Below are 17,029 nucleotides of genomic sequence, written 5' to 3'. Positions count from 1 at the left end.
GAATGAGGTTGGTACACTTCTGAGGACAACCAAGTTTCTTGAGTACTACCCGCAGTGCGTCTCTGTTGACTGTATCAAAAGCCTTTGTCAGGTCCGCGAAGACAGCATACAGATTCATGTTCTGCTCAAGGCACTTCTCTTGGACTTGTCTCACTGCGAAGATCATGTCAACGGTGCTGCGGTCTGGGCGAAAACCACATTGAAACTCGGGGAGGTTATCTTCTAACACTGCCGCAATAAGCCTGTTGAGGATGATGAGAGCAAGTATTTTGCCAGCTATGGACAGCATGGAGATGCCCCTGTAGTTACTGCAGTCCACACGTGTGCCTTTATTTTTATAGACGGTCATGATTGATGCGTCCCTGAGGTCGTTTGGCATCTCTTCTTCCGTCCAGATGCTGATTAGCACATCGTGGAATGCCTCCAGAGTCTGTTCACTGAGAGCCTTGTACACCTCCACTGGGATACCATCCTTTCCAGGTGCCCTGCCACAGTTTATTTGTTTAATGGCCCTCCTCAACTCCTCCATCGTTGGTGGAATATCCAGTTGGTCGTGCGTTGGCTGCTAGGGTATTTGGTCAAGAACAGATTGGCTGACCAATGAGGGCATGTTTAGGAGCTGACTAAAGTGTTCTTTCCATCTTTCCTTGATGCCATTCTTGTCCTTTATTAGTGTAATGCCATCTGCAGCGAGCAAGGGCGCAGAGCTGGACTTTGCGTGGCTGAAGATTGACCTGGTGGCGTTATAGAACTCTTTGGAGTTGTTAGTGTCAGCATAGCTTTGCACTTATCAGCTTTCTTTTCCCACCAATGGTCATGCATCTTGCGGATTTCCCTCTGAGCCTCAGCTTGATAGACTTTTTGAAGCGGTCTTTTTTGTTGATGGAGTTTGTGTCATTCTGCCAGTCCATGAATGCTTTGTTCTTTCTGGCAAGCAGATCTTCAGTGGCATCGTTGTTCTCGTCGAACCAGTCTTGATGGATTCGCTTCTTTGGGCCCAGGGTCGCCATAGTTGTTTCTCTTATCGTGTCCCTGAGCTTGTTCCATTTTTCGGAGGCATTTCCACATATCGGTCCGTTTTTTGACAGCTTGTCATCTAGTCTGTTCTGGAAATTGAGCTTGGTGGAAGGCTGCTAGAGTTTGACAATATTGAAGGCTGTGCGCACAAGTTTAGGACGTCTTAGGTGATGAGGGGCAATGTGCAGCTGTAGGGTAGTTCGGACAAGTCTGTGGTCTGTCCAGCATTCTGCTCCTCGCATGGCCTTGGTGATGAGGACATCCTTGGCATCACCCTGGCGGACTATTACATAGTCGATTAAGTGCCATTGGCGAGATCTGGGGTGCATCCAGGTGTTCTTGTGTTTGTTCGCCATTCTGAACATTGAGTTTGTGATTAGGAGATTAAATTCTGCGCATTTGCTGAGTAGGAGCAGGCCATTGTTGTTCATTCTGCCGACACCGTGTTTGCCAAGCACACCTTTCCATCGACCATAATCACAGCCAACACGGGCGTTGAAGTACCCCAGTAGTATGATCTTGTCGTCAGCTGGAACTGAGCTAAATACAGAGATGAGGTCGGTATAGAACTGCTCGATGGCTTCTGCTGGACTCGATAGGGTAGGGGCGTAGGCACTGATGATTGTTGCATGGCGTTTGTGGCTGACAGGTATTTGCAATTTCATTAGCCTCTCATTGATACCAACAGGCATTTCCGGAAGCTGCTTCAGAAGACATGATTTGATAGCCAGGCCGACTCCATGGATCCTGTCCTCATTTTGGGCTTTTCTTTTCCAGAAGAATGTGTAACCGCTTGCTAGCTCAGTAAGAGAACCCTCATCTGTGAACCTGGTTTCACTCAAGGCTGCAATGTCAATATTGTAGCGTGAAAGCTCCTTAGCAACTAGAGCTGTTCTCCTGTGTGGTCTTGCTACGTTCTCTTTGTCCATAAAAGTACGGATGTTCCATGCTCCAATAATAAGTTTTTTTCTTTGATTATCTCGACCGCCGATATGGATGATCTTGCCAGCCGCGGCATGCTGGCAAGATATTTTAGGGCAAGCTTTTTCTAGGCCACCTTTTCTAGGCCTCTCCCTATTCAGGGTGAGCAGCGCCGTCCTGAAAAGGTCTGCTCAGTTGCCCCTGGATGCTGCCGAACAGTTCTGCTGCCCTGGGTGCAGAGCAAAACGACCACTTGTCCAAGGGCCGCCTACGTGCAGGTCTCTGACTACAACTCCCAGTGGTCATCTCCACCTGTTGCGTCGCCAGTCGCCCATCGCCGTAGGACGTTGGTAGGTGCAGGTAAGGAACAATGAGTGTGATGATGAGGATGAATGATAGGTGCACAACATAACCTGTACGTGAAGGAGATTAAAGTGAAACAGCCTTTGCACAGAGACAGCCTCACTCTCTCGGCCTTGATAGTTAAATAATAATAATAGTATAATACAAATAACATCATATAGGTTATATAATTTTTAACTCGTACTCCACGGAGATTCGAAGTCAGGTCCACGGGTAAACGGCACCCATCGCCTTGCCTGCATACGCCAGTCCATATTCCATCACGGCCAAGCAAACATCACCAAAAATGATGCTATTTAAACGGTGTCATACGCACTCGTGTGTAGCAGACACACTCTCATGACGATCTAGTAATTAATTCTCTTCTATATATACAGTCATTCCGGATTCCTATGAAAGAAATCAAGATATATAGGAATAAGTAAATGAATAATAAATCTACATCAGACAGAACTGAAAGTGCTAACCATGGGTTTTATAGGAGAATGCTTGATAATAGTAGGCAGAATTAATATTTAGTACAAATAATACTATCATACAGGTTGGATAATTTTTAATGGGTTCCGTCTACCTGCGGACCTGGCATCGAGTCTCCATAGAGTACGAATCAAAAATATACCACGAGATGTATAAATTTTTAATTAAAAGGAAACGAGTTTCCTATTAATGAAAATTTATATATCATTGATACAGCGTACATGCTCTACATATATTTTAGTGATATCACATACAAATACATATATTTGCCTTTTGAACGGAGTTAAGATTTACTACAGACAGCTGTGTATTGACCGAGTGAATGAACTCCTCGCATCTCCGAGTGTTGTCGCAACAAAATGTTGTTCTACGCCTTTTTGTGGCTATTCACAATCACCTTTGCATATTGATCAGTTTATTGTTGTTTTTTTTTTGTTGTTGTTTATTTGTTTTTGTTTTAGTTCCTATTTTTCTTCACATTGATTAAACCAACACACAATACACTCATGATTTAAACATGAAAGATGGTTTTAATGATAAAAGTAGAGCACTACAAACACATGGTTAGCTACGCCATTCACATGAAAGCAGAGCCATTCACGTACCTTCGCATATAAATTAATATGGAATAGAAACTAAGCGAAATGACGAACCAGCAAGAGGTAATTAAAATATTTGAATATTTATTTACAGTTGATCTAAGTGAGTATTTTACTCTAGTAGCAGTACCACCGACCATAACCCCACCCCCCTCGTCGGTTTGACTTAACTTTTACCATCATTCAAGTCCAGAGACATCGTTCATCTACAATCAATTACACACGCTCGCGTGAATGATTATACATGCGCATTATTACGCCATGGGCGGATCACAATTTGATATACCAATAGTACGTATTGGTATATCAAATTGCTTTATACCAACACTTTAAACGCCATATTATTCTTTATGTATGTGGTACATATAAACAACTATATCCTTTCATTTTTTTCTCTTTTCTTAGATGTGATGTGAGGTGCAATCGGATTACCTACTTACATCAATATCAATTTCAAACTATATATGAATTGCGATTAAATAAAAAAACCAGTAAAAACAAAAAACACACCCTTTTTGGTATGTGTAATTAGCACCAATATCTCAGATCGTCTTTATAATTTCATAATTTTCAACTTTGTGAATATAACCCCATTACTTATAAAAGATCATATCTGCCTCAGAATTTGAATGAATGCGTATACTTTTAATGTGATTAATATGTCGCGCATACTTCGAATAAAGCTTCTATTTAACAGGGAGCAAAGATGTTTAAAGGCTTGGATAGCGACATGGCCTAGGCACTATAATTCAGATGATTTTGGCATACAGATAATGAGAACTTGGCATACAGATAATGAAAACTTGGAACATGCTTACAAAGTTTAAATTCGTTTGGCATCAGGGTTTATTAAAAAGGTAGTTAGCATCATTTGCGTTAATGTCATCCCCCGTACCGTGCGCGAAAATTCGAGGCATTCTGCATCCCGGAACGTTGTATTATCGCGGTACTTAACGTTCTTATCGGTACATATTAAAACTGTTTTGCTATTGCAGCTTACTTATAATTTGTGAAGTTGCAATGGCTTTTCCTCTTTCTATTCCTATGAAAAATCTTTGTCAAACGAAGCTTGTAAATGTAAATAAAACAGCATATGGTGGCAGATTAACGTACAATGGGGGAACAACTCTATATTATCGTGGTATTTGACTACCTTACGTATGGTGGTAGCACTCAGGTATTATAATAAACATAGAATACAACTTACCTATGAGAAGAAATGCCGACGCTTGCACTGGCGTAATATTTCCACAATAAACGAAAGGATCCAGTGCTAAAATCGAGAACAAATGTATGTCATGTACATGTATAAATCACAGGTGCTCGAAGCGAGCTTGATGTTGAGGAAAAAACAACAACAATAATCTGAAGGAAAAAAATGGTACAGAGTGACAAAAATACCTTAGATTACCTCCATGACCAGTTTTGACATAGGACCCTCTCTATCATAATATATAAGAGAGAAGGTACATAATTTCCAATTACTTTGTTCCACCCATGACCCTCGATTTCCTACTGCTATTTCCATCTTTAAAGGCACACGTCCATACTGTATGGCTTGTTTTACTCCTGAGATATTTTTCTATTCAACAAACCATCATGGAATTTTCTGCGTTGCACCAAACTGAATTACGGGCTCTGAAACGTGATTTTTGCAAATTTTGTCTTTTGGGACAAGTGCGTGCCTATGTGCAAACCCATGAAAAGAGCTGCATGTACCATGTTTGCGACTCTACAATGCATCCCTTCCTGAATTACAGAACAGTGGTAGATGCAAAAGTAATATTTTACTTACCATTAACTCGATTCAACTTTAGGAATCCTGTTCCATGCAAGAATTAGACATTGTCTTCTTCATTGCACATACATCGTATACATGTGATTCTATTTTCAGAATAGGTAAACAATGCAGCATGTATGTCAACACCGAAATATCATTGGCTCAAAAGGTTATACATATTATCACATGAGCTTGGACTTGTCTCAGTAGTAAAAATTCTCGAAAATCGCATGTTTCAGAGCCCATAACTTCAGTTTGGTGCAATGCAGAAAAGTCAATATGGCTTGATGGATAGAAAAATATCTCGGAAGTAAAACAAGCCATATAGCATGGATGTGTGCCTTTAATGACGGAAATAGCAGAAGGAAATCTGGGTCATGGGTGGAACGAAGTATTTGGAAGTTACGTACCTTCTCTCATATATTATGATAGAGAGGGTCCTATGTCAGAATGGGTCATGGGGGTAATCTAAGGTATTTTTGTCACTCTTTATCATTTTTTCCTTCAGATTTTTTTTCTTCTCAACATCAAGCTTGTGTTTGACAACTTGTAAGTCCATGTGGAATATTGCAACCCTGTGTCCATTATGAATTTTATGCAAGTTACGGTTATTACCATATACTGGTATGTGTATAAACTGTATGCAGATGTGTTCTGGAAAGATTTGTATACAGCAGAATTGTACATTTTTAAAAACAAATGACATCAGACCAACAAATTATCCATCCCTATCAACACAGATTTGTGTGTCTATCTGATTATTATACTGTGGACCAGAGCGGCTTGTTACAATGAAAATTAAGAGTAGCTGTAAATAGATAGAGGGCACAACCTGTAACAATATAACATATTGTTTCAGTTTGGACCCACAGCACTTCATCCCTTGATAGATAATCTTAATTTTCTTTAAAGCCCTTCTGCTGTGTACTTGCGTCATACATTAACTCATTAGGGTAACAAGCCCTTGTACTGTGGACTTACATCATGCATCAGCTCATCATAGTCACAGTATACAAGACCTGATTTGTTTCCTCTGTAACAAAATATATTTTTTTGTATTAAATCAAAGATAGGTTCCACTGACTAAAAACTGTTTGTTATCCATGTTCCATTTGGAGGTCTGTCCACACAGGTGCGCATTTGTCAGTAAACATTGTTAACAATTGACAACACCCACTCCCCTCTACAAATTGACACAAGATGACTAACTCCAGCATTCAGACCTTGTTGCACATTATTGGTGTCACAGACCCTGGATAATCATGGATTTTGGAGATGGGTTTTATCACCCTAAGATTCTGCATGGCCTGGTTCATGACTAGTTACTCATCTATGATTTAAGTACTTTACTAATCATTTATTGCTTCATATCTTGTCTACTTGGGTTGACTTTGGAGGCCTATATTTCTGGAAGTCATACAAGCTATATCCATTTATCTGGGACTGGAACAAACAATTCCACCCATCAGAAATGAATATAGTTTATTCACTGAATGACACTCTAGAAATATGGGCCTCAAGTCTCCAAATTTGGATTTTGACTTACACAGTGTAAAATATATTTTCAGCTTAAACACAGGAAAAAATAGCCTTGTGGTTTAGACAAAAAAATAAAATTTGTGAACATCTGGTTGAAACTACCAAGTAAGTTGTTTGAATGGCTGGTTTTAAGCTTAAGTTTTTCTGGGGTGCAACTGAACATTACATTTGTTTAGATACTAGGCATACCACAAGATTTCAAATTAACCTTAAATGAAAATATTCATCTTAAATACATTACTTCTATTATAATGGAATGCACCTAAATATGTTTTGTTCCATGACTGCTTTTTCGTCTCTTGAATTTACTGGCTTTTCAGTTGTAGGGATGTGGCTGCCCTTTGGCTGTGCTCACTTTCATTTCCAATTCATTGTTCTGAGTGACTTATTTTGATTGCATGTATCTGTTTGGATGTGTAATTCACCATTTCTTTTTCAGATACATTCAAAAAAGCCTCTCAAGAAGAAACCTATTGAAATATGCAAGATGTTTCAGTTGTGCCCCTGCCTTGAATGAAAAGAAGAAGGTTAGTTGACAAGTTCATGTCATCTCATGATGTACTTGACATGAGTTGATATAGGACACGCAGTACTAATTCAGTTCCCATAGTAAACATGTGCAGACACCATGATATTAAAAATTCAGTAACTTAAAAAATTTTGAGTGCTCATGATCAAACCTATATTTATCAGTATAAATGAAACCTGGATGTCAGCTTCTTTGTTGAGGAAAGGATATGAGCCTTGACATTTTCTGGACCTGCATGTGTTTGAAACATGTGCTTTCAATTCCGCAACAAAGACTCAGGTGCTAATTTTAGTAATGAGTGTTCCAAACTCAAGACTGTTAAAGGACTGAAATTCCATCAATAAAACAATGTCTCTGTTTTTTTTCACTTACAACTAGGATAAGCTCTCAGAAGATTCTTTTTCCTACAACATAACTTACATTATTAATCAATCCTGGTCAGCCAAATCCATATATACTCTATTTTATGTTCACCCATTTCCAGGCTGGTTCCCATTTTTCCATACCATTAGTACCGTGTGTTCTAAAAGGCTATCACAAGTTTGCTCCAAACAAAATGGCACCCCAGGTGAACCTCGCCTTTGGCACCACAACTTCCATTAAATGGTGCACCCCCCTCCTCTCAGTCTTGGCACCCTGAGCATTTGCTGTCACCTTACTTGATATGACATGCCATAACCCAATATGATATTTCATGGCTTGATGTGACATGCCTTGAATTTTTATTTTAAGTTTAATATTACAAATGTGAGATATTTAAATAGTGTAAAAGTTGAGATGTACAAAGGAAAATCAAACTGTACCATTGAATATATTTCAGTTGTATATATTGTAGGAAACAGCTGCATTGTTATGTGATAAATAGATTCTTAGACATTCACTCATGGCGTCAGTAAGAATGTCTTTAGCCTCTTTTTCATATGCTTAAAAAAAGACTTAAGATGAGAGTAATGACCCTTAAGCCTGTGGTTGTAATTATATCTTACCCCAAAATAGCTTTGTTGATGTCACAGTGACTGCTGAAAGTTAGCACTAATAGCAGGAATGGCATTGGCTTTAAAAACTTGTCACCCAGAAATCACCAACCTCAGTATTTTGTTGCCAGTTAAAACCAAATATCACCAAGCAAGTTGTCAATATTTTTCAAATTCTATTAATGTAGTAGGCAACAAAATTTAAAAAAGATGGGGTATTTATGACTTTATTGACAACAAACAATACAATACCACAATATTACATAACAAATCATGGCATTACTGTTTTGCATGCTTATTATAATGTTTTGCACTATTAAAATGTTATTGCTTCATAAAAACAATAATTTTATTTAAAAAAGAAATGTCATCTGGTGTTGTGTATATCTATGTTATGTATATTATTTTCATAATAATAGTTTTGTAAGAGTCATTTAGTTAATGACATTTTAATACTAATATCCTATGATTGAAGTTTTCAATGTAAGATTACTCATGTATAATGCCTATGTGATTTCATTCAGAAAATTCCAAGGTTTAGATATGCTTGTAGTTCAGGTAAACATCACATGATCAATCAAGGCCATGAGTAATGTGAATTGAGGTCCTGTGTGTTTTGGGATATAGTCCTGACCACAGTGCTAAAAAAATTTTTTAGACACAAGCCCAGGGGTGGTGACTTTAAAAAAATCACAAGCCTTAACTCAGATTCCATAACTACTGACTCCAATCTCCATATGCCCAATTTTTTTCCTTTTTTAATATTATTTGTTACATAGCATTGCACTTGTAGCAAATATGAATTCAGTAAGGGGCTTGATGGTAATGCAAGTGTCATTAGTGTTCATCACTACACTAACTAGAGACTGGATGTTACAGGTGTTCAAACTTCTCTGCTGACTTTTCTGAGGGAAACCTGGTCAGAACTGAGTGGTTCACCTAGTCAGAACTGAGTTGTTCTGGACAACCATAACATTAACATTGTAAGAACTATGTCTGATGCAGTCAGATCATGAGATGTGGTTGTCTTTGTAGAAAAATGAATGTACATCAAATTTGGAACTGACCATTTTATTGGGTGGAAAGAGGGGGGCATCATATTTTAAAATTTAATGGGGATTGTACAGGTAATACAGCAGTAATAAATGACACTGTCCAATAGGGATGGTAACACTTTATCAACATAAATCAACTGTGCTAACACATGCCTATGCTTATTGTCATCTTTCAGTCAATCTATTTCAAGGCTAAAATCATCCCGAAAAGCATAGGTCAGTTAATAGTTAGTATTTTAACAAGATGAGGATAACAAATAATAATTAAGAGAACTAATTTGAATGTTAATTTCAGTGTGGTTAATATATTACATACAGTTTTTTTTCCTCCTTTGACAGTCATGGTACACACAGGAATGATTTATGTTGACACATTGTTTGCCATATGTGCAAAGAATTAAATGCCCTCCCCCTCTTTTTTTTAATTTTTTCCTTGTGTTCTTCATGAAGTAAAACTCAGTCAACCAGGAGTTCTGAGATGTAGTTTTGCTGGGTTTTGCTTGGTTTGCTGATAATGATAACTAATTGTTTCCTAAGTCGCCTTAAAAAATGAATCACACTTGAACACTATTCCAACAACTAAAATAATTATGCTTTCCATTTTATATATGGAGTAAAGTTCAACTTAAAGAAATGCTGCTGTTCACAGACTTGTGTTCTGAAGTTATTTGACTTGCATTTGAAAGAAACGAGGATAATCTGATTGTCATCATACATGAAATTTATGAAACTTTGGAATAATTTCAAACCTTTGCTTACCTTGGGCTGAAAGATATAAAAATTAGCAAAAAAAATTTTGTATTAACTGTGTCCACATGTAAGACCTATTATTTACTTATCAAATAACAGAAAATTTGAATTTACCATTTTCTTGATCTACTGATTTTCATGGATTTTGTGTTTGGTGTAAATCATGAATTTAAAGACCTACTGTAAAATAATGTTTATGTCAAAACCATAGAAACCATTCAGTAATAAACAACTGAAATACTCAAAAAAATACTACTTTTAGAAGACCATGAAAATTGACCCCCACTAACATAAATGAATTGACAGTATATAGATAATATGTTATAGACCAGAAGTGTTTATGGAATGACCTTTTGTCTGTCATCTATCCATCCGTCAACACACTTTTGTTGCTGCTGCTCCTTCTAAACTACTTGGAGGATTAACATGAATTTTTACATACACATTTTCATCCCATGGTCTAGTGGGTTATAAATAAGAATGGTGCTACTTGGGCATCTTTAAGATCTTGTTAGTGCTACTCCTGAATGTCATCCCATGATCTAGTTGGTCATACATGAAAATGGTGCTACTCCTGAATGTCATCTCATGATCTAGTTGATCATACATGAAAATGGTGCTACTCCTGAATGTCATCCCACGATCTAGTTGGTCATACATGAAAATGGTGCTACTCTTGAATGTCATCTCATGATCTAGTTGGTCATACATGAAAATGGTGCTACTCTTGAATGTCATCCCATGATCTAGTTGGTCATACATGAAAATGGTGCTACTCCTGAATGTCATCTCATGATCTAGTTGGTCATACATGAAAATGGTGCTATTCCTGAATGTCATCCCATGATCTAGTTGGTCATAAATGAAAATGGTGCAACTCAGACATCTTCAAGAACTTATTTGAGCTTCTCGTTGATGGATTTTCTGATTGACATGTTTTTTTATATACTACAAGACTGATTATGATGTCTAGTTGATTCTCTATGAAAACCATGATGCTATGAGGTCCAATATGGCTGTCACAGTGTCCATCTTGAAAATCGTGTTATCACTACATTTATTCCTCCTGAATGGAAAGTTATATTTACATGTTGTTTTCACCAGAAGACATCTTATGATGTCTAGTAAGTCGTAACTGAAAATGGCACTGACCGGCTGTCTAATATGGGTGTTGCAGTGACTAGCTTGAAAATGCTTTTATCAATACTTCTACTGTACGAATACCTATAACAGCATTGGGTTTTTTGCACTAAAAGACTTCTAATGCTTTGTTGATTCTAAATTGATGTCCAGTACACCACTCCCTCGATAACTCATGCACATTGGGGTCTAGAAACATCGACCGCACTATAAGTGAGGCGCGAGTTATCGAGGGACCTATAAAATAAGCCCAAATCCAATAAAGTGATTGACGACATAACGGAAAAATGATGGGGGGGTAAGGCAGATTATACTGTTGAATACTCACTTTATAATCGTTCTGAGATTAACTGTTAATAAATATCTCTTCATAACGGTGTACTTTATTATTTTCTCATAGGACAACATTAATTTCAGGATAAATTACAGTATATTGAGGCGATTATCGAAAACATTATTCCACGTGGTTTCCGTTCGCTTAACATGTGTACCACTTCACACATTGTGTACTACGTCACTAATTTTTATGTTGAATTGGATACATTCTAGTTTTATTGTTTGATCCAAATTAGACGTTTTTTTATATACAAAAGATCGACTCTTTTCGAGAAACAGTGTCGATCGAACGATAGATAGATAGATAGATTTGAATGCGATAGAAGTAAAATGGAAAACAACAAAAAACAAGGGTTAATCAGTACTAACATATTTAATTGGTCTACAAATTTAAAACAACATAAATTAGAACAAGTTAATACTTGCCATTTGTGCCACGCCTGACAAATATCAATTCACTTTTTGAAAAAATCAGTTAATTTTTTTTTGTGTGTGTTACTCCTTGGTTTCTCTGCCGCCGAGCAAAATCCCTCAGATTTCTCAACTGCATGAGCTTTACGTAGTCAACATCTTGGGTCTCCAGACACCTTATGGCAATATCAAAATATTTGATTGCTTCCTGTGCAGAGGGGTGGGGGTGCAACATCTGCTTCTGCATCACTTTCAGCACTTGTGTTACTCCAGTTAGAATCGTCTTCTGCTGCAAATTTGTTCGCTATAGAAATAATTATAGTTTCATCTGACATGTATACAGCTGTGGGGCAATCATTGTTAGCACAAATCCACTCCTCCATATCATCAAGAGAAATGCTCATCTCAGGACCATGAGTCTGTATGAATTTCTCCCAAACAGCCTCGGCATTAATGACATCAGTTTCACTGAAACATTCGAAGTCACTATCATCGTTGTTGTCTCCGTTACTGTTTTGCTTTACGTCAAAGGCAGCTCCAAGACCCTTAATCCAGCACCCAAGGTCTCTTGTAATCGATTTTTTTTTTTTAATGCAACAAACACTTCCCCAAGTTGTTGATCAAACAAAGCCGGCATGTACATATAATTAGGTTCTCAAAGAAGTACTCACGGGTTTCGATGTGACGGTCGATTGACTCTTTTCATGTTTTCAATGAACAGAATATGTTGTGATTATAATGTTTACACTGAAATGGAATTAAAGGATTAGAACGTGACTTTCACACAGGAAGACATTTAATTAGTGTTTATTTCATTCTCTGTTGCCACCTGTTAGCATTTACCAGAAGTTTTCATCGATCACTATTTCACCAGACTGTTTATTTACAGTATAATGACAACTATTTATCATAAAACTTACATAATATATGATATCTTTAAACAGAGGTCTCGCTAGGATTTTAAAACTGGGTCTTTCTGCCTCTGAATTCAATCACTAAATATCAGTACATTTTCTCACTCGGCCGCCAGTCAAAGCCTTTGAACTAGCTGCCTAGCTGTTGCATCCTGTTCTTTTGTTTTTTTTTAATGTACTCTTATAAAATGGCAACAGTACATCAAAGAGTCTTTCAGTCACTGAATTCTGTCATTGTAAATATCAGCACAGTTAACTGATCAACACATTTTCCCGCGCACCTATTACATGCGTACGGAGGACTCCCACCTCAGTGATTTTCTGCATCCCAGATCAAAAATTGGCGTCCAAATATGCGTAATTAAGCGTTTTCGAGATCTCTGAAATTAATTCTTCTTTAGAACCTGCAAATTTCAAAATATGGATTATATTTTTACGGGCATTAATCACCATTTTCGATGATAAAACGAGCAATGTATCAAGGTTTAATTTATCAATTCTTATCGTAATTTTTTCATGTTCAGCATATTTTAAAGATATTTTAAATACATTTTCTCTGGAAAAAATTGGGAGCCAAGCTGACACCGCGTTATAAGCGGGATTGCAAGTTATCGAGGGAGCGGTGTATATGGCCATCATGAAAATCTTGCTTTTGCTGTTCCTCTTGGATGGAAAATCATTTTGTTTTTTCATCAGAAATGTTTTTATGGTGTCAGGTTGGTCCTCAATGAAAACGACTAACCCTCAATATGGCCACCATGATGGCTGTCATGTAAATATTGGTACATATACCTCACCAAAATGGAAATTGGGTTTTCACTGAAAGACTTCTTATAATATTTTGATGAATTCCAGAAAATCCTTTTCACTCAGTAGAGAATTAGTCTCTTTGAAGGATTCTTGTTTGTACAGGGCTTGTGTTAGAAACCCAGGCTCTGCAATGAATAAGAGGGTTTCTTCTTTCTGAAGCAAAAATGGGCACTATTTGACATTGCCCATTATCTAGCTCCTGTTACTCTGTTGAGGGAAGAAAACAATAATAATAATAATAATAACAACAGTAATAATAATAATAATAATAATATAAAAAGGTAATTTACTGTTTTATTTGCTATATTTTCAGGTAATACCAGACTTGTCCCAGTTTCCTGTGGAGAACATTCGTAATTTTAGTATTATTGCTCACATTGACCATGGCAAGAGTACACTGGCTGACAGACTCTTAGAAGTTACAGGTCAGTAAGTTGCTGTTTAAGAGATATGTATGGTACACACAGAGTGAATTGACCATGCTACACATGCCATGAGTCAGTGATGTAGGGTTTAGTCTAGTGGCATTTATTGGTTTAATTCGGATAGTTCTTTTACTTCACTGACTGGGTGAATTCTGTGTAAATGCTTATAAAGTACCCTAGATCTTAAAATGCAGGTTTTGGACCCTAACTCATCTAAGACTGCATTTCTGGACCCAAAATATTAATCCATGGACCTACAACTTTCTGACATGTAGATTTTCAAATCATACATGCCAAAAAAATAAGCCTTAATGGCATGAAAGATAAATATATGAACAGACATAATAAATTCTTACATCCAGAATGTTGAGAATGTAAAGTGAAAATTTAACTGAAATAAAAGGATAGTTATAACAAGAGTCAGTAAGATTTATTGTAATAAATGTTTAATGATTTTTCTTGAATGTGATGATTTTATGCCCCCCTCCCCCCGATGGACTTTTCTGGAAAATGAGGGTCATGTTCTCCAAGTATCAAAGGTCTTCAGAGTGATCAGCTGCTTGCTAATTTCAGTTGACATTACAGATTGCAACGAGGGTGTTGATCAATTAGTGGATTACCTTCAGTGCCCCACAGCAAGTGATAACCCAGCTTTTGTAAATCTATCACAGGTTCAGTACCCACACTGCAGTGGAACACAGTACTGACTTCACCTACATCTGTGTGTTGCTCTGTGAAGTGGGATGTTATAAGATGAAAACTACACCAGCACACTGAAAGATGGTCAGATCAAATGTGTGCATTGTATCGCATGTGTTTGTATGTAGCATGTCTCAAACTGTGAACAGTATAGACCTAAATTGACTGTCACATGTTGTGCCAGTAATCCAGAGCCTATCCTTTTTATCAGGCAAATATCAGAGAGCTTGATATACCATTGATTTGTGTGATAAGTTTGTGCTTTTCTAGTAGGTGGGCATTGTTTGTGGGTTACATATAGTTATTTATTCCCACCAATAATTCTGTTCAAATTCACATCAGAAGTCCTGACCGCATCTTTGTCCACAATTTTTTTGCAGTATTTAATATTCTGTGTAAAACTTCGTTTTCATTAAATCAAATGGAAAGTTAATTACATTTGGCCAAAATGAAATAAATTTCAGGCCCCTTTTGTTAAGAGGCTCTATATAGAGAGTTCTCTGATCAGTGGCTGGCGTGTCTGACAAGAAAATGTTATATTTTGACCTTTTCAAGAGATGTCGCCACTCTTATAAGGCCAGCTTTTTTAAGTGGAAAAGAGGTGGCCTAATTACAGGAGGTCCTGTGCATTGCCCAAAACAATTTATACCAGAACATTATTTTAGTTTTGTTAGGTTAGTTTTATGGTCTGCTTATATAGCAACATTTTCACCCACCTGAATGGGTCAGTAGCTTGTGAAACTGAATTTTCTGAATAGACCAGTAGACTGTAAAATGACATGTCTGAATAGACAGTAGATTTCAAAATTCATCCTGAATAGGCCAGTAGATTGTATAACTGGCTTGTCTGAATAAGCCGATAGATTGCAGAACTGTCACATCTGTATGGGCCAGTAGATTGCATATCAGAATGGACCAGTAGGTTTTAAAACTGAAATGACTGATTGACAGAGTTGCTGGTTTGTAAAATAATTTCATTATATATATATATATATATATATATATATATATATATATATATATATATATATATATATATATATATATATATATATATATATATATATATATATATATATATATATATATATATATATGATCTGTTAGTTTACTGCAGTGCTGTAAAATTATTGCTGGCAAGAAGGCCCAGACTAGACCACCAAGAGACAGTCAGTTAAGTTAAACATAGATGGAAATAGACAAAGTACAGTCACAAAACAAGATCTTGGAGTTAAGTCAAACATGGATGCAAATAGACAAAGTAATAGTGATTTAGAGAAATTACACTTGTAAACTGTTTTCTAGATACTGTCCATGTAAAGCAGAGTTTGTAATGGGGACAAAGTATGCATATGATCAGTCTAATCAATTTATGTATTTGTGTACAAGTTTGGCAGCATAGCTGTTGAAACAAGTAAAGGAAAAAATAATAAGTATCTGATAAGACTTCTTTGTCATGATACATTTTTCATAAAATGTATCGGGTTTTTAAAACAAAAATACTGACAGGATATGGTTACTAGGGTTACAAAATGTATGAATGGGTCACAAAATGCATAAAAATAAGTTTTAGTTAATGGATTTTGCCTGAATTCCTTATGGAGTGCACTGCCCCTCACTCCCACCTTGAGTGGGATCCCCAGAAAACTTACCCTCTTTTCAGAACCTTTATCACTCACACACCTATTACTGAGAGGTTGTTTGGGGCTTAAATGCCATTTTTCAGCATATGACAGGCTATACATGGCAGCCAGTATAACTGGTGGAGGAGGAACCCAGGAAGAACCAGTGAGCCATGGAAAGGTACAGGCAAGCTTTCTTACATACCCACATTAGTTAAGTTTGAGACTCAAACCCATGTGGACAGAGACCAGATGGCAGTGGTATGTAAAGGCAAGCACTTTAGACCACTAAGCCTCCAAGGGCATTTTACTGAGGTAAATTAAAAATGTTGTGAGCGCTGCTTTAACCTAAGCCATGGATTCAGGATGGACCTGGCACATTTCTTGCACCCCAAAAAACAACAGTAAAGCCTGTACAAATTTGAACTTTTTAAAACTTTGATCGCGGACAATTATTGAGTATCATAATTGTATTTTTTTCAGAATAAAATTGAATTTCAGCAACTTCTCCAAATTGGAAATGTATAAATATTCGATCAGTTTTTTATTTTGTCGGATGAAAATTAGTGACATTAAATCGTAAATATTGAGTTATTGTGCTTAAAATGAAATAGTTTAACACCAGTGATATTCAAAAAGGGCACTTTATAAAAACTAAGATTTTTGTC

At 36.9% G+C, this 17,029-nt stretch overlaps 2 protein-coding genes across 2 annotated transcripts in view; one reads left to right on the top strand and one right to left on the bottom strand.

The window, feature by feature from the left end:
- Positions 1–1,133: 1,133 nt before the first annotated feature.
- LOC149797010 (protein CFDP2-like) lies at positions 1,134–1,946 on the bottom strand. Its single transcript, XM_089960696.1, has one exon. The coding sequence runs from the start codon at positions 1,944–1,946 to the stop codon at positions 1,134–1,136; it is 813 nt and encodes a 270-aa protein (XP_089816822.1).
- A 2,142-nt stretch (positions 1,947–4,088) lies between these two features.
- LOC149797009 (translation factor Guf1, mitochondrial-like) overlaps positions 4,089–17,029 on the top strand; it is an 80,301-nt gene continuing 67,360 nt past the window's right edge. The window contains exons 1-3 of the mRNA XM_089961667.1: positions 4,089–4,234; positions 7,136–7,223; positions 13,929–14,040. Of these exons, the coding sequence (XP_089817793.1) occupies positions 4,173–4,234; positions 7,136–7,223; positions 13,929–14,040 (262 nt within the window). The 5' untranslated portion in view covers positions 4,089–4,172. The remainder of the gene's footprint in view (positions 4,235–7,135; positions 7,224–13,928; positions 14,041–17,029) is intronic.

Source organism: Sinohyriopsis cumingii, chromosome 6, assembly GCF_028554795.1.
Source record: "Sinohyriopsis cumingii isolate HCF-2022 chromosome 6, ASM2855479v2, whole genome shotgun sequence".
Classification (NCBI taxonomy): domain Eukaryota; kingdom Metazoa; phylum Mollusca; class Bivalvia; order Unionida; family Unionidae; genus Sinohyriopsis; species Sinohyriopsis cumingii.
Note: the sequence above shows the minus strand (reverse complement) of the source record. Positions and strands in the feature narration are given on the sequence as shown.